The following is a 21,206-nucleotide window of genomic DNA, read 5'->3' on the forward strand; positions in this document are numbered from 1 at the left end:
TCTGCGCCTTCACCTCTCCCATGTCTACTTTCAGGTCAGCCATCTCTGTTTTGAATTCCGCCAAGTCTGATTTTATGGCCTCTCTTTGTTGTGTTGCCTCATCCTTTATAGCCTCTCGTTGTTGGGCTGCATCCTCTTGGGATTTAAACATAAAGTCCTGTATTGCTTTTAGAGTTTCTTGTATTGTTATCAGAGTGGGCTGCTGAGATTTTTCTTTGTCCTTCTCCTTGGTAGACATGGTTACAGATAAAACTTGATGCGTTGGGGAAGGATGAGGCGAACCTTGTGGAGAAGAAGTTGCAGCTGCTGCTTGTTTTTTAACTGTTTTAACATAGGTTGAAGTGCTTGACATTTTCAAATTTTAAAATTACTATCAGTTTGTATTAAGTGAAAAGAAGAAAACCACTATAAATCCCAAACTTGTTCAATAAACTTTATAACCAATTTCCCTTAATAGATAGCAATATGTTATTACCTAGTAAAAACCACAAATATGTTAATCAAATTACTAATAAAATTCACTATAAATTTCCTTTTAACTTTAAATTTAAAAAACCGAAAAAAAAGATAAAGAGTATAATACTTTGTTTAAAGAAAAGAGATAAGAAAAGGGAAAAAAAAGGGGTGGGTAAAAACAGAATGAAAACAGAATAAAACGAAAGAGAATATCTATTAAAGAGTAAAGGGGGAAAAAAGGGTAAAAATATATCCAAGAACGTTAAGAGAAGGCAAATGTGAGTGGGGAGAGAAGAAGGAAAAGGGGAAGAAATAACAGAGAAAGGCTGTCTTGTGTGAGAGAGAAACAGCAGGGGGGAAAAAGGGGTTTTTAATTTGGTTTAGCTAGAGTAGAGCAGGAAACCAAGGTTTGTTAACAATGCATATATTCTAAATCAATATACTTTTAAAAACAGCAATAGAACAGCAATACAAAAAGAGGAGAAAAAAGGAATTGATTTAAGGAACAAAATGTAGGTATTATATACTTAAGATCTTCTTATAAATCAGATGGTCTTTGTTAATAAAGGATGTTGTAGATTCAGTGATGGCAGAAAATAAGCTTCTATGTAGTTGTTTCTATATAGTTCCAATTTTCCAATGCAAAAAAAAGTCAAATTTATGATTTTCTTTTACGTTAAAATGGAGTCAGTTGGTATTTCACAGTCAAAGAACAAATGCAGGCAAATTCTCCGTTGTTTAAGGCTTAAAATGGAGTCAGTTTATGCTTCACAATGCCAGGCAGGTAGAAAGAGCGTCTTCGCAAATAATCCACAGACAATCAGCAAGTAATCCAAAGGTAGTAGTAATCCAAAAAACAAGCAAACCAAACAAAGCTGAATATGTTCTTGTAGCTTTAATAAATCAATTAATTTTATTTTCCATTTGTCTTCAAATTGATAGTTTATTTCATTTTGTCGTTGTAAGAGAGAGCAAAAAAAAGGAAAGCAGAAAAGTGTTCTTTATCCCTCCGCTGTTGAAGTTAGAGCCCGGGATACAATGTTTACTGGTGGTTTAGAAATCCCAAATTCTATTCATCTTTAGAAATTAAATCTTTTTTAAAGTCATGTCAAATTAGGATTGTTTTATTAATTCTTCAATATTTTTAGTAGTTCAAAAATTTAAAAATTCAAAGTTCAAGTTCAAAGTTATAAACGAAAGTGAAAAGAAATTAGATCCGGCTATTACTTGCGGTTGGATACAAGTTCTCAATAACTTTCCCTTTCGCCTTGTTGAAAAGAAAAAAAACCTTTCACTTGTAACTTTTACAATGATCGAATCTTCCATTTTTTAGACATGAAACAAAAGGTTTTTACCTTGGGTTTTCTTGTTTGCTGTATTCCCTTTCGGTTAAAATATGCTGCAAATTGTCTTCACTTTCTTTTGTCTTTTCCTTGCTTCCCGCTGGGTTTGGAGAGATTGCACTGGCCGATCCTCTTGAGGGAGGATCGGTTCTCCCTTTTCCGAAGCTGCGGGGCAAACCGCTGTCTCTGGAGCTTCGGTGGCGGCTCCTCGGACAGAGGGGAGCTCCCTGTTCTAGGATCGGGCCATCCGGACCCGATCCGATCGCAAACCGCGACCTTCGGAGAGGTTGAAGGAGCCTCAAGGCAGAGCCCTGCCAAAGAGGCTCCGCTGCGGTCTCTATCCAGACTGGAAGTCGACAAAATATTAAATTTTTTAAATGGATGATGCATTTTGTAATCTACCTATTCTAAGGCTTACCTCTACTGGCTGCTTCATGAATTGGCGAAGGAAAACATGTCTCCCATTGAATTTTTGCACCATATTCCAATAGAAGTTCTACACAAGATGCACTCCCTCTTGAGCAGGCATTAAATAAGGGTGTTATCCCATCAATAGTTGTGGCATTCACCTAAAATATTAGTTAGATTTATTGGTTAGGATAAAATACATGTTTACACGGTATATTTTGGCTATACCATTTACAAAACAAAAACCAAAAAAAGAAAAGGAACAATGAAAAAAACAGCAACACCCCCCCCCCATCTCTCCATATTCCTCAATTGTTTAGGGACAGTTTATAATGATTCTTCTAATGTAAAAACTAAATCATCCGCAATTTAATTAATATTTTTACAACAACAGAGTTGGAAGGAAACTTGGAGGTATTCCAGTCCAACACCCTGCTTACGAAGGACGCCCAACACTACTTTAGATAGATGGTTATCCAACATTTTCTCAAAAACCTCTAGTGTTGGAGCATTCACAACTTCTGTAGGCAAACTGTTCCACTGATCAACCATTCTGACTGTCAGAAAATTTCTCCTTAGTTCTAAGTTACTTCTCTCCTTGTTTAGTTTCCACACATTCCTTCTTGTTCTACCCTGCTTTGCAAAATAGGTTGACTCCTTCCTTGTGACAACCCCTGAGATATTGGAACACTGCTATAATGTCTCAACTGGTCCTTCTTTTCATTAAACTAGCCATGCCCAGTTCTTGCAACCATTCTTCATATGTTTTAGTCTCTAGTCCCCTAATCATCTTTGCCACTCTTTGTCGCACATTTTCCACTTTCCAAGATAAGTTCTTCATCTTGGACCATGATCCCCTGCTTATTTCAGTTATCATTATCACAACTACCTTGACCTGTCGCTTTAGTGTCCCTATTAAGGTCAGCCAGGGCACTATGTCTTTTATGTCTTTTTTCTTTTCCACTTGAGATTGTAATATGCCTTCCTCATCCTGCAGTTTACTTATCCATTTCTACTTTTTTTCTTTCTTCAGTTTGTAGGCTAACCATCTTCCAAGTTTACTAGCATTTTCAAAAAAAATCTTGTTTTGTTCCTTTTATTTGTTGTGCCAATTCATCTTTTCCCATTTAGCTTGTGTTTAATCAGCTTTTTGTAACTCTAGTTCAAGTCTTTTATATTCTTCGTCCAAAGTCTTATTGAAGTTATTTCTTTTTCTTATTTTTCTTTGCTATATAGGTTATCTTCTAATATATGCTTTTATTGCATTCCACAATTCTATAATTCACTTTTTTGTTCTCTTTAAATAAAAACCTAATTTCTCTTTCCATCATCTGTATAAATTCTTTATCTTTTTATAGATTGATTTAAAGTCCATCTTACTTTCCTCTTTTGTCCCTTTCAATTAATTTTGACTGGATTATGATCAACCCTTAAATTTGTTCCTATTTCTATCTCTTGCACATTTATACTCAAATCTGGAGTCATCCATGTCATGTCTATTCTGTACCAAGATTGATACACATTAGAATAGAATATTCTTCTATTATTGTTGTTGTTGTTGTTGTTGTTGTTATTATTATTATTATTATTATTATTATTATTATTATTATTAATTAGATTTGTATGCCGCCCCTCTCCGTAGACTCGGGGCGGCTCACAACAGTGATAGAAACAATACATGGTAACAAATCTAATAATTAAAATCTTAAAATATTGTTGTTGTTGTTGTCGTCGTCTCATCATCGTCGTCGTCATCATCATCATCATCTATACAAATACTGATTTTTTTCCTGGATTAGTTTCTCTCCAAGTGTCTTGTATTGATAATTGTTCTATCACTTTATTAAAGGTTCTGGGTAAGGTCCTTCCTGGTTTTTTTGTTTGCTTTACTACTTTTGTAATCAAGTTTTGTGTCAACTATTGTATTAAAATCTTCCATAATACAGACATTTTTGTATTCTATTTCAAGTATGTTTCTGTGAATTTTTTTTGTAGAATTCCTCTTGTCCTTTGTTTGATGCATATATAGCAACCATGCGTGTCTGTTTTTGATTTAAAGTCACCTCCAGCATCAAAATTCTCCTTCTTCATCTTTGAAGATTTGTTTGGAAACATTACGTAATTGTCTCATCTCAAGGTGTGTCAAACATTTAGATGTTCCCCATGCTCAGTGCAGTTAAGTAAAGATTACTTAATTACACACTAATGTATATAATTTTAGTAAAATATCATTTTAGAAAAAAAACCAAATAGTAATAAGCTACACTTCCAGTAGGTATAAAACATTTACCTAATGTTTCTAAGAAAAGCTTTCTTTTAACCATAGTTTAAATTAATATCAGTGTGATCACTTACATATGCTCCTGCTTCGAGAAGTATCCGAGCACATCCTACATGATCTCCAAGGCATGCCTCGTGCAATGGTGTCACTTGATCAATTGTTAAAGCATCTACATTGTATCCCTAAGCAGAAAACAAAAAATTAACAATCACAACAAGCCTCCTACTTAATCAGTTTCTTACTGAAAGATAAATTATATAATAAGAAGTCCTTATTCAATATTTGTATAACTTATTCATTTAACAATTATTCAAGAACAGGGGTGTCAAATTCAATTTCATTGAGGGCCACATCAGGGCTATGGTTGACTTCAGGCTGGGCAGGCATGGCTGACTGGGTGGGTGTGGCCAACTGGGTGGGCATGGCCAACTTGATGCAACTCCCCAAACATTTTTACTCTTTGCATTGGGGAAACTGGGCCAGAGTGATGCTGGTTTTCTCTTCACATTCGAAACACCTGGCCAAAGCAACACGGGCCAGATTCAACATCACAGCCCACACCTGCCCCACGGGCCTTATGTTTGATACCCCTGGTCAAGAGGAATGTATGATACAATGAAAAAAATTGTATATTTCAGGACATTTTGGGGTTTGATTAAATACTGTAAAGCACAGTATAAAACCCTGTTGTTTAGCAGCTAATTGCAATTACTGTTTTTATAGTTATTTGGCTTTTTGTTTTTTGTCCCATGCCAGATTTCAGAAAAATCTGATAGAAGTTCAAAGCAATTCTGTCTTTTAATATGTGGAAACAGAATCAGTCACACAGAATGCAACCAAAGAGCAACCAAAATGATTAGGGGACTTAAAACCAAGACTTACGAAGAGAGATTGCGGGAACTGGGCATGGATAGCCTAGAGAAAAGGAGAGGCAGAGGGGACATGATAGCTGTATACAGGTATATGAGGGGTTGCCACAGAGAGGAGGGGGCCACTCTTTTCTCCAGAGCACCAGAGGGCCGGATGAGGAACAATGACTGGAAGCTGACCAAGGAGAGATTCAACCTAGAAATAAGGAAGAACTTCCTGATGGTCAGAGCGATCAACCAGTGGAACAACCTGCCTGCGGAGGTTGTGAACTCCCCAACTCTGGACACTTTCAAGAGGAGATTGGACTGCCATTTGGCTGGGGTGCTTTAGGATTCCTGCTCAGGCAGGGAGTTGGACTTGATGACCTGCATGGTCCCCTTCAACTCTAACAATAAATAAGTAAGTAAGTAAGTAAGTAAGTAGGTAGGTAGGTAGGTAGGTAAGTAAGTAAGTAAGTAAGTAAGTAAGTAAGTAAGTAAGTAAGTAAGTAAGTAAGTAAGTAATGCAATTGCTTTGTCTGTCAAAATGAGAGGGTTGTGTTACAAAATGGTTTATTTAACCACAGATTATAGGAGACATCAGTGACTCAGTTCAGGATTTTCAAACTTTTTTTTCTGACCTCATTTGTTTGTAGTTTTCCCTCATTGTCACTGACAGCTGAACACATGCAATTTTACCATTTGCACTGCTTATTAACTAAATTGTATAATATAAAACTATAGTCCCCTAGAAATGCTCCCAAGCCCACACTCAGACCACTTCTAATTTCTAGAAGTTATAGAAACAGATTCTACTTCATGTATAACACCAAGTCATAAATTTTGGCTTATAAATTTGAGTCCACAGAGTGTACTAAGCCAAAAGCAAACCACTTTAGCACTACATGTGAATCCAGCCATACTGTTATTTCTGACTTGCTCAATAAATCATGGTATACAGTGATCCCCCGAGTTTCGCGCTCTCGATCATTGCTAATCGCTATATCGCGATTTTTCCACCCGGAAGTAAAAACACCATCTGCGCATGCGCGCCCCTTTTTTCTATGGCCACGCATGCGTAGATGGTGGAGTTTGCGTTCCCCGGGCAGATCAGCTGCTGGGCGGCTTCCCTGGGTCTTCCCCCTCTTGCTGGCGGGAGGGCGAGCGGCGGGCATCAGCGAGGAGCCGGGGTTTCCCCTTTGCGTGGGCGGCCAGTAAGACCCCAGCGCCGCTTCCCAGCTGAGTCCCGAAGCCAAACGCGGAAGTTCGCCTTTGCCGTCTGGCTTCAGGACTCAGCTGCTGCAAGCGAGCAGCCGGGCGGGCGGGCGAACGGGCAAGCGGCAAGCGATCTTGGGGTTTCCCCGTTGCCCAGGCAAAGGGGAAACCCCAAGATCGCTTGCCGCTTGCCCGTTCGCCCGCCCGCCCGCCCGGCTGCTCGCTTGCAGCGCCGCAGCAGCGAGGAGCCGGGCGGGCGGGCGAACGGGCAAGCGGCAAGCGATCTTGGGGTTTCCCCATTGCCTGGGCAACGGGGAAACCCCATCTTCGGCTCCTCGCTGCTGCCGCGCTGCGGAGCAGATCAGCTGTTGGGCGGCCGAAGGGGTCTTTCCTGCCGCCCACACGCAAACTTCACCATCTGCGCATGTGCGGCCATGGAAAACAGGACGCGCATGCGCAGATGGTGTTTTTACTTCCGTGCCACTACATCGCGAGTTTACGATTATCGCAAGGGGTCTTGGAACGGAACCCTCGCGATAATCGGGGGATCACTGTATATCAATGCAAATAGTCAAAGGCCATGGTTTTACATTGCTAAAATCTAAGTCACAGCAACAAAGATTCACCAGGGATTCTGAAACTCTTGGCTATGACTCTTAGTAAAAACAAACAGCAAACATAAAGGGAGTTATATGTTTTTGGATGATCAAGAAGATTGAAAGGTAGTTGAGCAAGAAATACAACATCTAACAGATCTGACTCCAAGAAAAGATAGGAGGCAAGGAATTTGTGTCATATATAGCACATGATTGACAGGGAGAAGTACTTTATCCCAAGTGGAGGCCCATTGTTAGAATTAGAAAGAGAAGGCACTACCAAGCTCACCTCATTGGGAATCTCAATTAAAATACTGCCAGGTAATATAGCATTGGAAGCCAAATGGCTTGGTCAAGACCGAGGTTTCAGCAGCCGCTTTCCCCACATCCAGCTGTTCAGAAATGGAGGATCTCAGATCCCATCATCTTTACTCAGCTGGCTGGAGGGCTTGTGAAACCTCTAGAGCAATGTAAAAATCCCCAAACTGGTAATTCTGCCAACAGATATCAGTGTTGTTGATGATAATATAATTAGTGGCATCATTACTCATGGAGGTAACTACATACATTTTTTACATCAGGGGAGTCCCAGCACTGCAAATTTGAAGATCCTCTGAAATATAGAAAATTCTAAAGTTTTACTGCCATGGGGACTTAGACTTTTTCAAGTTTTTAGCTATCTTAAACATGAAAAGATGGCAGTCTGTACTTAGAATATTTCTGAATTGGCTTGTGGCATGGAGACATGCATGGTGAAATTGTTTTGAGTCACCTTAAAGTTTTGCCCATGCAGAAATATGGGGTGTAACAGTGAAAAATATGTTCCACAATTTAAACTAGCCATAAATTGTATAGAATATCTACAGCAAATATTTAGTATAGGAAGCATAGTGTCTGGGTATTAAAAGATTCAGTAGTAGAAGGCAGATGGGTAACTAGCATATCCTTCCTAATCGATTTTATTCAACTAGGAAGCAATTATTGGATAAATTGGAGTAATAAGCAGTTCTGGGTTGTATGAATCATATTAGAGAGTCATCCAACCTGAGACCACATTATGGTTAAAGTACAGTATTTTTCGCTCCATAAGACGCAGTTTTTTTCCTCCCAAAGTAGGATGAAAAATCAGCCCCGTCTTATGGAGCGAAGATGCAGGCAGGGAGGGGGGGGAGGCTGCGAACTCGGAAGCGCCATCCCGCCGGCTGGCTGGCTAGCTGCTGCCTGGCCCCCTCCCTCCCGGAGGAGGGTCTCCCTCCGCACCACCAGCGGCGCTCCCCCCACCAGCCAGCCAGCCGAGCCCCGCGCCCGCCGGAACCGGCTCCTCGCTCTCCCCCCGCCGCCCACCGCGTTTGCAGGAGGTGGGGAGGGTCGGGCGGCCCGCCAAGGCCAGGAGGGACGCCGCTGCCCCCCTCCCTCTCTCCGCCCGCCGCTGCGCCTCCTTGACGCCGAGAGGAAATGCCGGCAAAGGCTTTTCTCAGCGGAGGCCGGCGAAGGCGATATTCAATGTCGGGGGCGCATGGGCGGTTGCGCGCGCTCCCTATCTCCCTGCTAGCCCACTCGGAATATTCAAAATAAGAAAAGCCTTTGCCGGTGAAGGTTTTTCTTATTTTGAATATTCTGAGTGGGCTAGCAGGGAGATAGGGAGCGCGTGCAACCGCCCGTGCGCCCCCGACATTGAATATCACCTTTGCCGCCGGCCCCGCCTCTCCTACAACCCCCTTGCTGAGAGCCCGGGACGAAAGTGCTCTCGGCAAAGGTGAGGCGGGCAGGGCGTGCGCGCGTCACCGCTAAGAAGAACGGAGAGAGAACGAGAGTGAGTGAGAGCAACAGACAGCAAGATAGTGAGAAAGAGAGAGTGAGAGAAAGGGGGGAGAGAGAGAAAGAGAGAGGGGGAGAGAGAGAAAGAGAGGGAGAGGGAGAAAGAGAGTGGGAGAGGGGGGAGAGATAGCAAGAGAGGGAGAGAGAGAAAGAGAGAGGGAAAGGGGGGAGAGAAAGAGAGAGGGAGAGGGGGGAGAGATAGCAAGAGAGGGAGAGAGAGAACGAGAGAGGGAAAGGGGGAGAGAGGGGGGAGAGAAAGAGAGAGGGAGGGAGAGAGAGGAGATAAAGGAAGAGGAGAGAGAGAAAGGAAGCGAAAGAAAGAAAGAGGGATAGAAAGAGAGAGAGAGTGAGAGATGCTCAGTGAGCCTTTCTTTGAAGTTGCCTTTCTTTCTTTCTTTCTTTTTCTCTCTTGCTCTCTTGCTCTTTCATTCTTTTTTCTTTCTCTTGCTTTCTTTCTTTCTCTTGCTTTCTCTCCTTCCTTCCCTCCTTCCATTTCTTTCATTCCCCCTCTCTATTTTTATTTCTCTTTCATTTTCTTTCTTTCTCTTTCTTGCTTTCTTTCTTGCTCTTTTTCTTTCTCTCTTTTACCTTCCCTTCCTCTATTTCTTCTTTTCTTTCTCCTTCCTACATTCTTCCCTCCCTCCCTCCCTTCAGTCCTTCCTCTCTTACTCTCCCCTTTCATAAGTTTCCTTGCTTCCTTCCTCTGTTCCTGTTCCTTCCCCCTTTCTTTCTTTCTTTCTTTCTTTCTTTCTTTCCTTCCTTTCCTCCCTCCATTTCTTGCTTTCCTTTTCCTTCCTCCCTTCTTTCCTCCCTCACTCCCTTCTTTCACTCCTTCCTCTCTTCCTCTCCCCTTTTTGGCTCAAAATATTTTTTTTCTATTTTCCTCCTCTAAAATCTAGGTGCGTCTTATCAGCAGGTGCGTCTTATAGAGCGAAAAATATGGTAATCTCATTCCATACTGCTAAAAAAAAGGGAACACTCAAATAACACATCCTAGATCTGAATCAATGAAATATTGACTTTGAATGCACAACAGCATGTGAAATTGTCAATCAATGTTGCTTCCTAAATGGACAGTTTGATTTCACAGAAGTTTGATTTACTTGGAGTTATATTGTGTTATTTAAGTGTTCCCTTTATTTTTTTGAGCAGTGTATAATCATATCCCAATTTTGGTTACCTACAGCCTTTTGTTTTGTTTTTTGTTTTTAATTGAAAACACAAAACACAAAAAAAATATTCACATTTACATTTTTATTTCCACGATTTCCCCTCTCTTTTACAGTTATTTAAGTTCCCTTTTCTCTTCAATCCAGCTATAGAGTTTCCCCCATATGATATAATGTTCTTTTTCCTGTTTGCTTTGTAATTCTGATGTAAGTTTGCTTAATTTGGCACAATCTAATATTTTTCTGATCACCATCTCTTCGGTTGGTTCCCCCCCCCCCCCAGTTTTGTGTGAAAACCAATCTCGCCGCTGTTAATATATGTACTATTTAATAATAATCTGCCTTTTTATGTTATCCTCTGATGATCCCTAAAAGGTACGTTTTTGGTTTTAATTCTATGCCATAGTTTAAAATTTCTTTTAACCAATTTTTAATCATAAACCATTTTTTCTTTGTTTCTGGACAAGTCTACCAAATGTGGTAATACGTGCCATATGCAGATTTACATTTACAACACTTGTTATTAATATTGGGACATATTTTAGCCAATCTTGCCGGGGCATAGTGCCACCGGTAGAACATCTTGTATAAATTTTCTTTATATGGTACATACTGTCATTTTATAATTATGTTTCCATAGCCTTTCCCAATCTTCTAGCTGGTTGGTATAGCTGAAATTAGTCATCCATGCTATCATGTTTTCTTTTATTGTTTTTTCTATATTTTTGTAATTTAATAAATAATTATACATCTTTGTGATGAATTTCCTGTCTGATCCAGTTAAAATTGTCTTTGTCTTACATATCGGATGTACAGTACAGTATATTTAATATTTAGTGGTTACCTACAGCCTTATGCTTGTTGTACGTGTGGTGTTTTATTTAAAAATCATGTTGGCTGGCTGTGCCCTGCAAAAATAGCTAGGATACTGATTGCAGAACAGAGATAAATCTCTATCACAAAACAAAGCTCACATGCACAGTTAGCACAGAACCTTTAACAACAATGTGAATTAAATTATTTTATCACCTGAGCCTGGATAGTAGTTACTTGGTTAGTTTTTGTATTGTAAAATTGATAGTATTCAGAACCCTGAACACTATGCCTGGATATTTATTACGTTGTTAAAAGTTGGCACTTGAAGGGAACGCATCTAATTCTGATCTGTTTGTCACCATCACTGTCATATTTACTGTGATGAGATTCTTGGAACTGTATAAACAAGTAAAGAAACCACAGAATAATGAAGAATGATGCAATATCATTTTTATATTTAACAAAGCAGTAAAAGTGCTTTTACAGTTAACAGAAATGAACACTGATTTTAGTTGCATTTTCACATTTTACCTGTGCAATTAATGTTTTGAGAGAAAGAAGGCGCCCTTGGCTTGCTGCTTCATGCAGGGGTGAGCGATCTGCCCAAGAGCCTATGGAACAATATCATGACATAGTTTAAATTACATAGATAATTTCCATTAATATATAAGAACTAATACAATGTAACATACATAATTATGTGAATCACATTAAATGAACAAGCATGCTCCCTGCAGGTAGGTCATTAAGTGCACATAGGATATCTTAGAGGTGGGGAAGACCATGGGGGCGGGGGGGGGGCGTAGTTCAGGAATAAAACCATCTGCCTCTGGCCTTACCCATACATAGTGAGATACCTTATGCTCCTCTTCTTATCCTTTGGGTCCCCACAGCTGCTTGGAACTTCTCCACACAAGTACCTTATCATCAATCACTTACTTACCTTTCGAAGATCTCCAGATCTCCAGAACAGACTGGGCCACATGGTAGAAAAGGCCTCCCACCACCCCAAATGCTGGCAAAGCTGTTTTCCTTATATCTCATGTTCTTGCACACATTCATGTTTGCTCAGAGGATGGAATCATTTGTAAGAACACAATATCTATTGCATCTCTGAAGGCCTTGTCTGGTCCCAACCTCTACGAAGTGCTGGAAAGTTTGAATGAACTGTTTCGAGTTTGTAGTGTGCAATTGATGCAGGGAATTTTTCATGCTAGTTTTGACTGAAGAAGGCAGGACTGCAGATGGGCAACTGTAGCAGGTGAGTGAGCCAGAGGAGCAGCACTCTCACTGTGGATGGCTGATTACCTCACAATGAGCCAGGTTAGTGCATTTGCACCATGTCTGGCAGCTCTATGCCATCTGTTCTTACTCAACTCATGCGGTGTCTTGGGTACCAGAGCCTTGGTCATACTGCTTGGTTTGGTGGGCGGGTGCCCCCACAGTTGCCAGTATTGCCAGAAAAGTCCTCTTACTCTGCCCAACTGATCTTCCCCAGGGCACATTCGTTCCATCCATCTCCATGATGGCCAGCATTTTGAGAAAATGGCTGGTTTTTGGCATGTGGCACAGTCTGTTCTGGAGCTCTAGAGATCTTTGAAAATGAGAGACTGGTAGGTTGGGGAGGAGCATGTGGAATCAGTGGGCTAGCAAAGCATACTGTGGAGACTGGTAGGACAGGATGGGAGGGTGAATAAGGAGGAGGTATGTTGCAGTGTCTCTGTGGTTGGTTATAAGGGCAAATGAGGCCTCATTCATGGCATTTAACTGGGTGAAACAGTACAGCATAGGGCAACAATGTTTGAACCAAGTACCTACAAATGGTTAATTTACAGCATATATCTAAAATCTGGGACATATGACTTCCTAGGGAATAAAATTTGAGAATATTTGAAGTATTTGGTTCAAACATTGTTGCTCTGGTTCGCTGCTAATAACTGCTGCGGTGCTCACATCATTTTCATTTTTATTATTTCATTTCCAAGCTACTTATTTGCCTGCTAAAAAGGAAAGGGGAGAGGAGGGGACCGGGGGAAGGAAGAAAGGAGGGATTTCTGATATTCCCTGCCAGATCACCACAAGGAAACTCAATGAGGAAGCTGGTGGGAAATTGGAAGTTGTTCCTGCTCCCACTGCTTTTTTGCACACTCATTCTGTTTCTTTGTTTAGGAAAGGAAATAGTATCTCTGAAACAATGACACAGTGGGTCATGTCTAGTTCCTACTAAATCTAAATCTCATCCCTTAGTAGCAGAGAGAGAGGCAGTAGCAGAGAGAGAGGCAGCAGAGAGGCAGAGCTGCTCCTTTCGAAGTAGGGAAAAAACATCTCCAAAGTACCTAAAACAATGAAAAAATACTAAAACAACTACTGAAGAAGTGCCCACGGACTCCTACCTTGAAGGACTTCTAGCAGAAAGCCTCCACAGAGCTCAGCTGTAAGAAAACTGAAGGACCTTCAGCTATCCTGATCAAAGGGTAAGCAGGGACTATTGAGATGTTCGTGCGGGACGGATACAGACCATTTGGGCTAATAAAACAAACTTAAACTACCAGGCACAACTTTGCCTTCAGCCTCAAGAGTGACTTTTCCAATTACTGCCTTGAAAAAGTATTGTTCTAATCTTCTCAGCGTTTACATTTGAAGGCCATTGTTCTTGCCTGTTTCAACTATCTGCCTCTTTCAATACTGTTCCAAAACTGCTTAAAATTTCAAAGTGCTAACTGTAAAGGAAGAGGGGGGGGGTACTTTACATTTGAAAGCCATTGTTCTTGCCTGTTTCAGCTATTTGCCTCTCTTTCAAGCTGCTTAAGTGAAGTTGTTAAGTATCACCATGACAACCAGGTTGTAAAGAGTCCCACAGAGCAGGAAGCCATAAACCCAGTCAGGGTATTGTTTAAAAGCCAAGATTTTTCCTTCGCTAAGTGCAGGCTATGCCTAAAGTTGATGCTGCTTTGAACTTCAAATAACTTTCAAACCACACCTCTCCTTCAGATTGCATCAAAGAAGAAGCCTAACTTCTCAAGCATCCTCAAGCATCTGGAAAACATCCCACTTCCTACTCCATTCCATCACCTCTCCTTTCATACACTGAATCTCAAAGCAGACATGCCAATCAAAAAGAATATACAGCAACAAGAAACAATTGATAATCACAGCTATCAATGCTTTAAATGCAATGACATTATCAATGATCATGATGGTTTCATAAAATGCCAAACCTGCAACCAGTCTGCGCACCACAACTGCCTCAATATTTCTAAACATATTGCCACCTTTCTAAAAGCAAACTTTTCATTTCTTTATATGTTCTCATCCTACACCCCGAAGCTAAATATACTCAGCAGTTTGTCTGATGAGATTAACACCTTAAAAGAAGCCATCAAAACCCAACAAGCATTCATAGAAAGTATTGAATCAAGACTTTCATCCATGGAGAAAAATATCCAAACATAGATTAATCCAAATCCATTTCCACCCAAAAAAATACCACACACCACTTCACCACCACCTGTTTACACTCCATCAGGACCACCCCAACCTCAACCACTTCCAATACTCCAAAAACCCACTAAATCTACCACTGATATTTCTACCCTAGTCAAGGATGCCATGGAACATGAACAAAAACACCAGAATGCTATCCTCTTTTGAAGAAAGCCATGAATCAGATATAACAAAAATAAGAAACATCATACACCTCCATCACTCACATGCACAAACAATCGCCCCAGAAGACATTTTGGAAGTTACCAGAAATGGACCTGAGCACAGGTATAACGATGGCTCAATAGCCCCCCCGTTTCTGCAAAAATGAACAAATGAACAAAAATTTGTATGCAAAAATGAACAAATAAAACAGCAATTCATCAAGACTATTAACCACATTGCCAGAAATAACAAGTCTTTCAACAAACTCAGATCCAGACCAGATCTTTCTTTCCTCCAATGTATTTGCTCTCGCGAACTATGGGCAGAACTCAAGAGACGCTATGAACTTGGTGAAACAAACCTTTACATAGATTACCGCACAGAATGCATCAAAACCAAACCCCATAATTCTCCCCACATCTTCTGGTCTAACTTCTTCCAATCTACCATCTCACAACATCAAACTGACACCTGCCAGACCACCATCCCACAACAACAAATGGACATCCCTACCACCTCAAACAAAGAATAGGAAAGCGTGCCCCTTACTTCCTATAACCACCCCAAAACCAATCCCCAACACAAGACCAATCTCAAATGTAAACTATTAAATGCTAGAAGTTTAGTCAACAAGATGTCTGAATTCCTCCTTCTACTTGACACCTCCAACTTCGATATAATTTTTATATGTGAAACATGGCTAAATGTTTCCTACCCAGACTCCATTATCACATCAAAAAACTAACATGTTTTTCTGCCCAGACCGTGAATCCCGCAGAGGAGGTGGAGTAGCTATATTCTACAAAAAACCGCTGAACCTAAAAATCCTCAAAGTTGCACAGGATTTATTGGTACCTGAAACTATTGTCTGTGATTTATCCCTAAATACCTCAATTCGCTTCTTACTCTGCTAGAGAGCCCCAGACTACGACATCGAACATGCAAACAAATTATCCACATTACTAATGTGGGCAACCAACTGCCCATACCCCATTATCTTCCTTGGAGACCTCAACCTACCACATATTAACTGGTCCTTAAATGAATGCAGCATGGAACCCATATATTCTACTATATATAATATCGTCACCTATCTGGGACTCGACCAACTAGTAACTAAAAATACCAGACTTGATAACTGTCTGTATCTTATCTACTGCAACAGCAAAAGTGCAATATATGGCTTACAAATAACAGAACCATTTTCCAGCAGTGACCACAGCATGATAAACTTCAGTCTCAACCTAAGCCACACTATGATCCACCAAAATAACACAACACCAAAATTCAATTTCAAAAAAGCGAACTACGAACTCATTGAAGCCCACCTCTCAACATTAAACTGGAAAACTCTATTCTTTGAATGCTACACTTCGGATGACCTCTACAACACATCCCTACTCAAAATTAAAATTATCAGACTTCATGTACCTCTAACATGTACCACAAAGGAAAAAAAATAACCTCCCCATCTCAATAAGAAAATTACAAACAAGAAAAAAAATATCTCTAGAGGAAAAACAAAAAAGTTTCCAACTCAAAAGCCGATATAAAAGCATTTGCAATCAAATAAAAGCAGAATGCCTTAACTACTACAGGAAACAAGAGGAAAACCTACGCACCAAATCTAATAGAGCGTTCTACAACTTTGTCAACAATAAACTCAAAGATTTTAGACCTATCCCACCTCTCAAAGGACCCAACAACAAAGAATACCACGATGATTCATCCAAAGCTAACCTCCTCAACTCTTTCTTTGGCTCTGCCTTTGTTAATAGCAATGGCTCATCCCCCAATTTCATCAATCGCACCTCAAACTCCCTCAACGACCTAACCCAAGTAGACTTCACTGAAGACCAAGTTGAAAAAGCATTACGTGACCTTAACCTTCTAAACCTTCTCTATCAGTCGGACCAGATGATCTATATGCTTACTTCCTAAAAAAGCTCTTTTCTGCCATAGCTGAACCACTATGCATAATTTTTGAAAAATCCTTCAGAACCAGCACACTTCCTAAGCTATGGTCAAAATCAATGGTCATCCCCATCTTCAAAAAAGGAGATCCCTCTCTTGTCGATAACTACAGACCAATATCATTATGCTGCTTCCCATGCAAAGTCATGGACTCAATTATAAACAAATCAACTACTCTCCATCTAGAAACTAATAATTTGCTCTCTTACAAACAATTTGGATTCAGAAAAAAACAATCCTGCAACCTGTAGCTCCTCCACTGCAAAAATATATGGACAATTCATCTAGATCAAGGGAAATCTATAGATGCAATTTATATCGACTTCTGCAAAGCCTTTGATTCAGTGGTCCACGACAAACTACTCCTAAAACTCAAATCCTATGGCATCTCAGGATCCTTCCACAGCTGGATTACAGCATTCCTGTCAAACAGACAACAAGTGGTCAAAATAGGAAGCACCATATCCAGCCCGTCCAGTTAAAAGCGGTGTTCCCCAAGGTAATGTACTGGGACCAACGCTCTTCATTCTCTACATCAATGACCTTTGCAATTACATCACAAGCAACTGTGTCCTTCGCCGACGATGTAAAACTCTTCAACACCAGCGATAAAACAACTACTCTCCAAAAAGACCTGAACTCTCTTTCTGAGTGGTCTAACACATGGCAACTCCAAATCTCAACTAGCAAATGCTCTGTCCTACACATTGGGAAAAAAACCCTGAATTCCAAATACGAACTGAATAATGAAATTATCACAGATAACCCCCACTCGGTTAAAGACCTCAGTATACTAATAACAAAAGATTAAAGTGCAACAACATAGCCAAGAAGTCTTCAAGAGTTGTAAACCTAATCCTACGTAGCTTCTGCTCTGGCAATCTCACACTACTTACCAGAGCTTACAAAACTTTTGCCAGACCCATCCTGGAATACAGCTCATCTGTTTGGAACCCATATCACATCTCAGACATTAACACCCTTGAAAATGTCCAAAGATACTTCACTAGAAGAGCCCTTCACTCCTCCAATCAAAACAGAATACCCTACGAAACTAGACTTTCAATCCTGGGCCTAGAAAGCTTAGAACTAAGACCCCTTAAACATGATCTAAGTATTGCCCATAAGATCATATGCTGCAACGTCCTGCCTGTCGGCGACTACTTCAGCTTCAACCACAACAACACAAGAGCACACAACAGATTTAAACTTAATATTAAGCGCTCCAAACTTGACTGTAAAAAATATGATTTCAGTAATCGAGTTGTCGAAGCGTGGAACTCATTACCGGACTCCATAGTGTCATCCTGAAATCCCTTAGATTATCCACGGTTGACCTATCCAGATTCCTAAGAGGTCAGTAAGGGGCAAGTACAAGTGCACTAAAGTGCCGTCTGTCCCCTGTCCTATTGCTCTCCTATATCTCCTATACCTTTCTTCTATTCCTATATCTCTTCTTCTATTCTTTCATTGATATGTTCTATTCCTATAACTTATCTTCTATTTTTCTTAGATATATTTCACTATGAGTATATCCTCTATAACCTTCATCATGTATTTTACTCTATGTATACCCACTAAAACCCTCATTGTGTATTGGATAAAATCAATCAATCAATCAATAAAAATAAATATACATCTGGTGAATCATTCTCTGAATAGAAACAAAATGGCAATGGTATTCATCCCCCCCTCCCGCTTTTATCCATACATGGAAATGCTTTCAAGTTGTAATCTAAATATGAATGAAATATTAGAACTGAGCTGCAAGTTTCATTAGCTGCAAGTCAATTAATGGAATTAACTTAATATAGTGCTGTAGCAAGGGGGAAATTGTCCCTATTTATTTTGCCATAGCAAAATACTGGTGTGTTTTTCAGCTCTTGTCCTATTGTGCAAACTAAGCAATTCAATGTACGAATTCAAAACATATTGCTAAACAGCTGAAAAGAAATCCAGAAATACATCTGAGCTTTCCAGTATTCATTCCCTGCAATAAATAAACTAAATACATATGAGCTTTCCAGTGTTCATTCCCTGCAGTAAATAAACTCTTCTGATTTAAGATAGATGAAGATTTGTACATAGTATTTGATTTTAACATTGCACAAAATTTTACCACACGTTATGGTAAAAGGAACAATATACTATATATATACCAGAAAATGAAATATAAGCCATATATCGTGCAACAAATTATTGTGTGAGCAACAGACCCTCAAGATATATGGTTGCTATTTACAACTTCCTTCATCCATCCTCTGCAGAGAATTCATTACACTTTTGTGCCAATTTGTTTTGCTGCCAAATTAGCTTTAAGAGCTGCAGCATTGGGGAAAGTGTACCAAGCATATAAAGTGCCTGATTAGTATCCCTAAGGCATTCTGAGCTTGTGCTGGTACTATTAATTTTGTTAAAAGCAGAAAACTGCAGTCAAAATCTTTCGTACTGTTAGTTTTCATTTTCCCTTGCAAGTCATATTGATTCACATCCTTGCTAACTTTCTTGTTTTCTCCCATTCTTCCCTTTAAATGTACATGCTGTGCTTTTTTAAAAAATTGTGGTCTATGTCACTATTGCAAAGTCATGACATTCAGTCTCTCAATGTCAGGATAGAATCCAAAACTCTACAATGAACTAAACCTCTGTGTCCAGGGTCTCTATTATAGCTCTAATAAAAGCAAATACTGTATAGACTAGTTAACATCTCACTTCAAAAGTACTCCTTTTGGATCTCCTTTTCCTATTTATTAGAACTAAAGATTATCTCCCATATTTTATATTGAATTTTAATCTACCTTGCAGTATCCTATTATGATTGCATTTGCAAAGAAAAAAGGATTGTAAAATGCCCATATAATTCATTTGAAAATACTGTAAGTTACTTCTTTGAGGAATTATTTATCCTGCATTCCCTTCACCCATTTAATTTCTACAGGCTATTGGAAAGGATATGAATATAAAGCTGTACTATTTTAACATTTTAAAACACCATATATAAGATGCCAAAACAATCATGATTTCTAAACTCCAACAAGAGACAGAATTTGTCAGTTAAGTAATAATTCTTGCAATTTAATGATTGGTGGCAAAATTATAAGTGCCATAGAAGTAACAGATGTGATTTTATATACAAAAGCCTTTCAGTACCATACTTGTTTTCACAGCATGACATGCACTGTATAGTAATGGAAAGTGAATAAAGTTCAAATTCAAGGAGAAAATAACAACCACTAACATTTCCTTATGATTTTTTTTCTCAGTGACTGAAATGCAAAGTACTATTGGCTATATTTAGATTCTGCATTGCAAATCACATGGTATCTAATTTACCAGGAACAAAAGCTACAGTTCTGTAAATATTGCAGAGATCTAAGTTAAAATGTTACCCTCAACAGACAAAAATAAGGAAAGTTTTAAAATTTTGTATACAGTACCTAAATCTCCATCTCCCCATGGCATTTCCAGCCAATTTTGACTATAAATCCTGCCCATTTTAAATTAAAAAACTGTCTCTTTAGCTGATTCTTGTTAATAACACATCACCATAGTTGGAAAGAGCTTCTTGCACTCAGTATAAAATGAACTTTCACCTGTAAAGACACTGCAGAAAACAAATATCCAAAGACCTAAGTTTAATAATATTCCAGCTTTCATTGATAAGTCCTGTATAAGTAGAAATGCTATCTGCAACACTGCATAATTTAAAATATGTACAATACTTCATTTTATAATCAGCTATGTGATTTAAATTATAATGATTTGAATTTGGCTATGAATTCATGTATCTTCTGTGGATTTAAATAAATGTGCACAATAATCGCTTAATCTCACTTATATCTTTAAAAGAGAAAGATGTATTTTATTTTATACAACTTTGTATAAAATAAATTATGCAACCTTGTAATAAAATAACTAATCATTATTTTAAATGTTAAATGTTTAATTAAAGTTAAACTTTGCAGTATCATGATATGAAGTCATAGACTAGATCTTTATCATGTACTGTGAAAATGGTCACATGTAATTGTACAATAAACTCAATTTCCTAAAAATGTCTGTTTGTATTTCTAAAAAATACTGTGCCCTCATATTATTACACAATCATGTACAGTATTATTTTAAATATTTTGTAAGAAATTTCTTTTAATTTCCTCATTTATATTAAACGATAATTTTTCTATACTTAAGATTAATTTATGGCTTTGTGGTAACTTACATGCTCTGTCTATGAAACATTACTTGTTTGAATAGACTTTTTTGACTAAAATATCAGAATCATGGTCCACAACCATTCTAAAACAGCAGAGAGAAGGGGATTTTATCTACAATCCCTAAAAAATGGAAATTTATTTAGAATTTCAACAAAATTTAAGGACTGATAGAACTTTTTTCTTTTTTGCTTGACACTTCAAGTGACCTGAATACAGATGAGTCAGTTTGCAATAACAAAATGGACATACTGCTTACAATATTTAGGCTTTCATAGTAAAATCTCACTTCCCAACTATAATGTAGTATTAACTCTTGTTACTCTTCTTCAGAGTTCTCCTTCCCAGGGAAATATTAAAAAATATTTGGTGACTAGAACTTAATTTTAGTGTAGATCTTATTACAGACCTACAAAATAATAG

The 21,206-nt window shown here is 39.0% G+C and overlaps 1 protein-coding gene across 2 annotated transcripts in view; it reads right to left on the reverse strand.

The window, feature by feature from the left end:
- Positions 1–21,206, reverse strand: part of ASB5 (ankyrin repeat and SOCS box containing 5) — a 75,868-nt gene that overhangs the window by 15,548 nt on the left and 39,114 nt on the right. Inside the window, exons 1-4 of one of the 2 annotated variants that reach the window (XM_070757452.1) lie at positions 20,010–20,114; positions 11,482–11,561; positions 4,563–4,670; positions 2,218–2,368 (exon numbers count right to left, since the gene is read on the reverse strand). In XM_070757452.1, coding sequence (XP_070613553.1) covers positions 2,218–2,368; positions 4,563–4,670; positions 11,482–11,561; positions 20,010–20,067 — 397 coding nt within the window. In that variant the 5' untranslated portion in view covers positions 20,068–20,114. Of the gene's footprint in view, positions 1–2,217; positions 2,369–4,562; positions 4,671–11,481; positions 11,562–20,009; positions 20,115–21,206 lie in introns of those variants that run through there. The other variant, XM_070757453.1, reaches the window with a different exon arrangement.

The sequence above is a fragment of the Erythrolamprus reginae genome, chromosome 7 (genome assembly GCF_031021105.1).
Source record: "Erythrolamprus reginae isolate rEryReg1 chromosome 7, rEryReg1.hap1, whole genome shotgun sequence".
Lineage (NCBI taxonomy): Eukaryota > Metazoa > Chordata > Lepidosauria > Squamata > Dipsadidae > Erythrolamprus > Erythrolamprus reginae.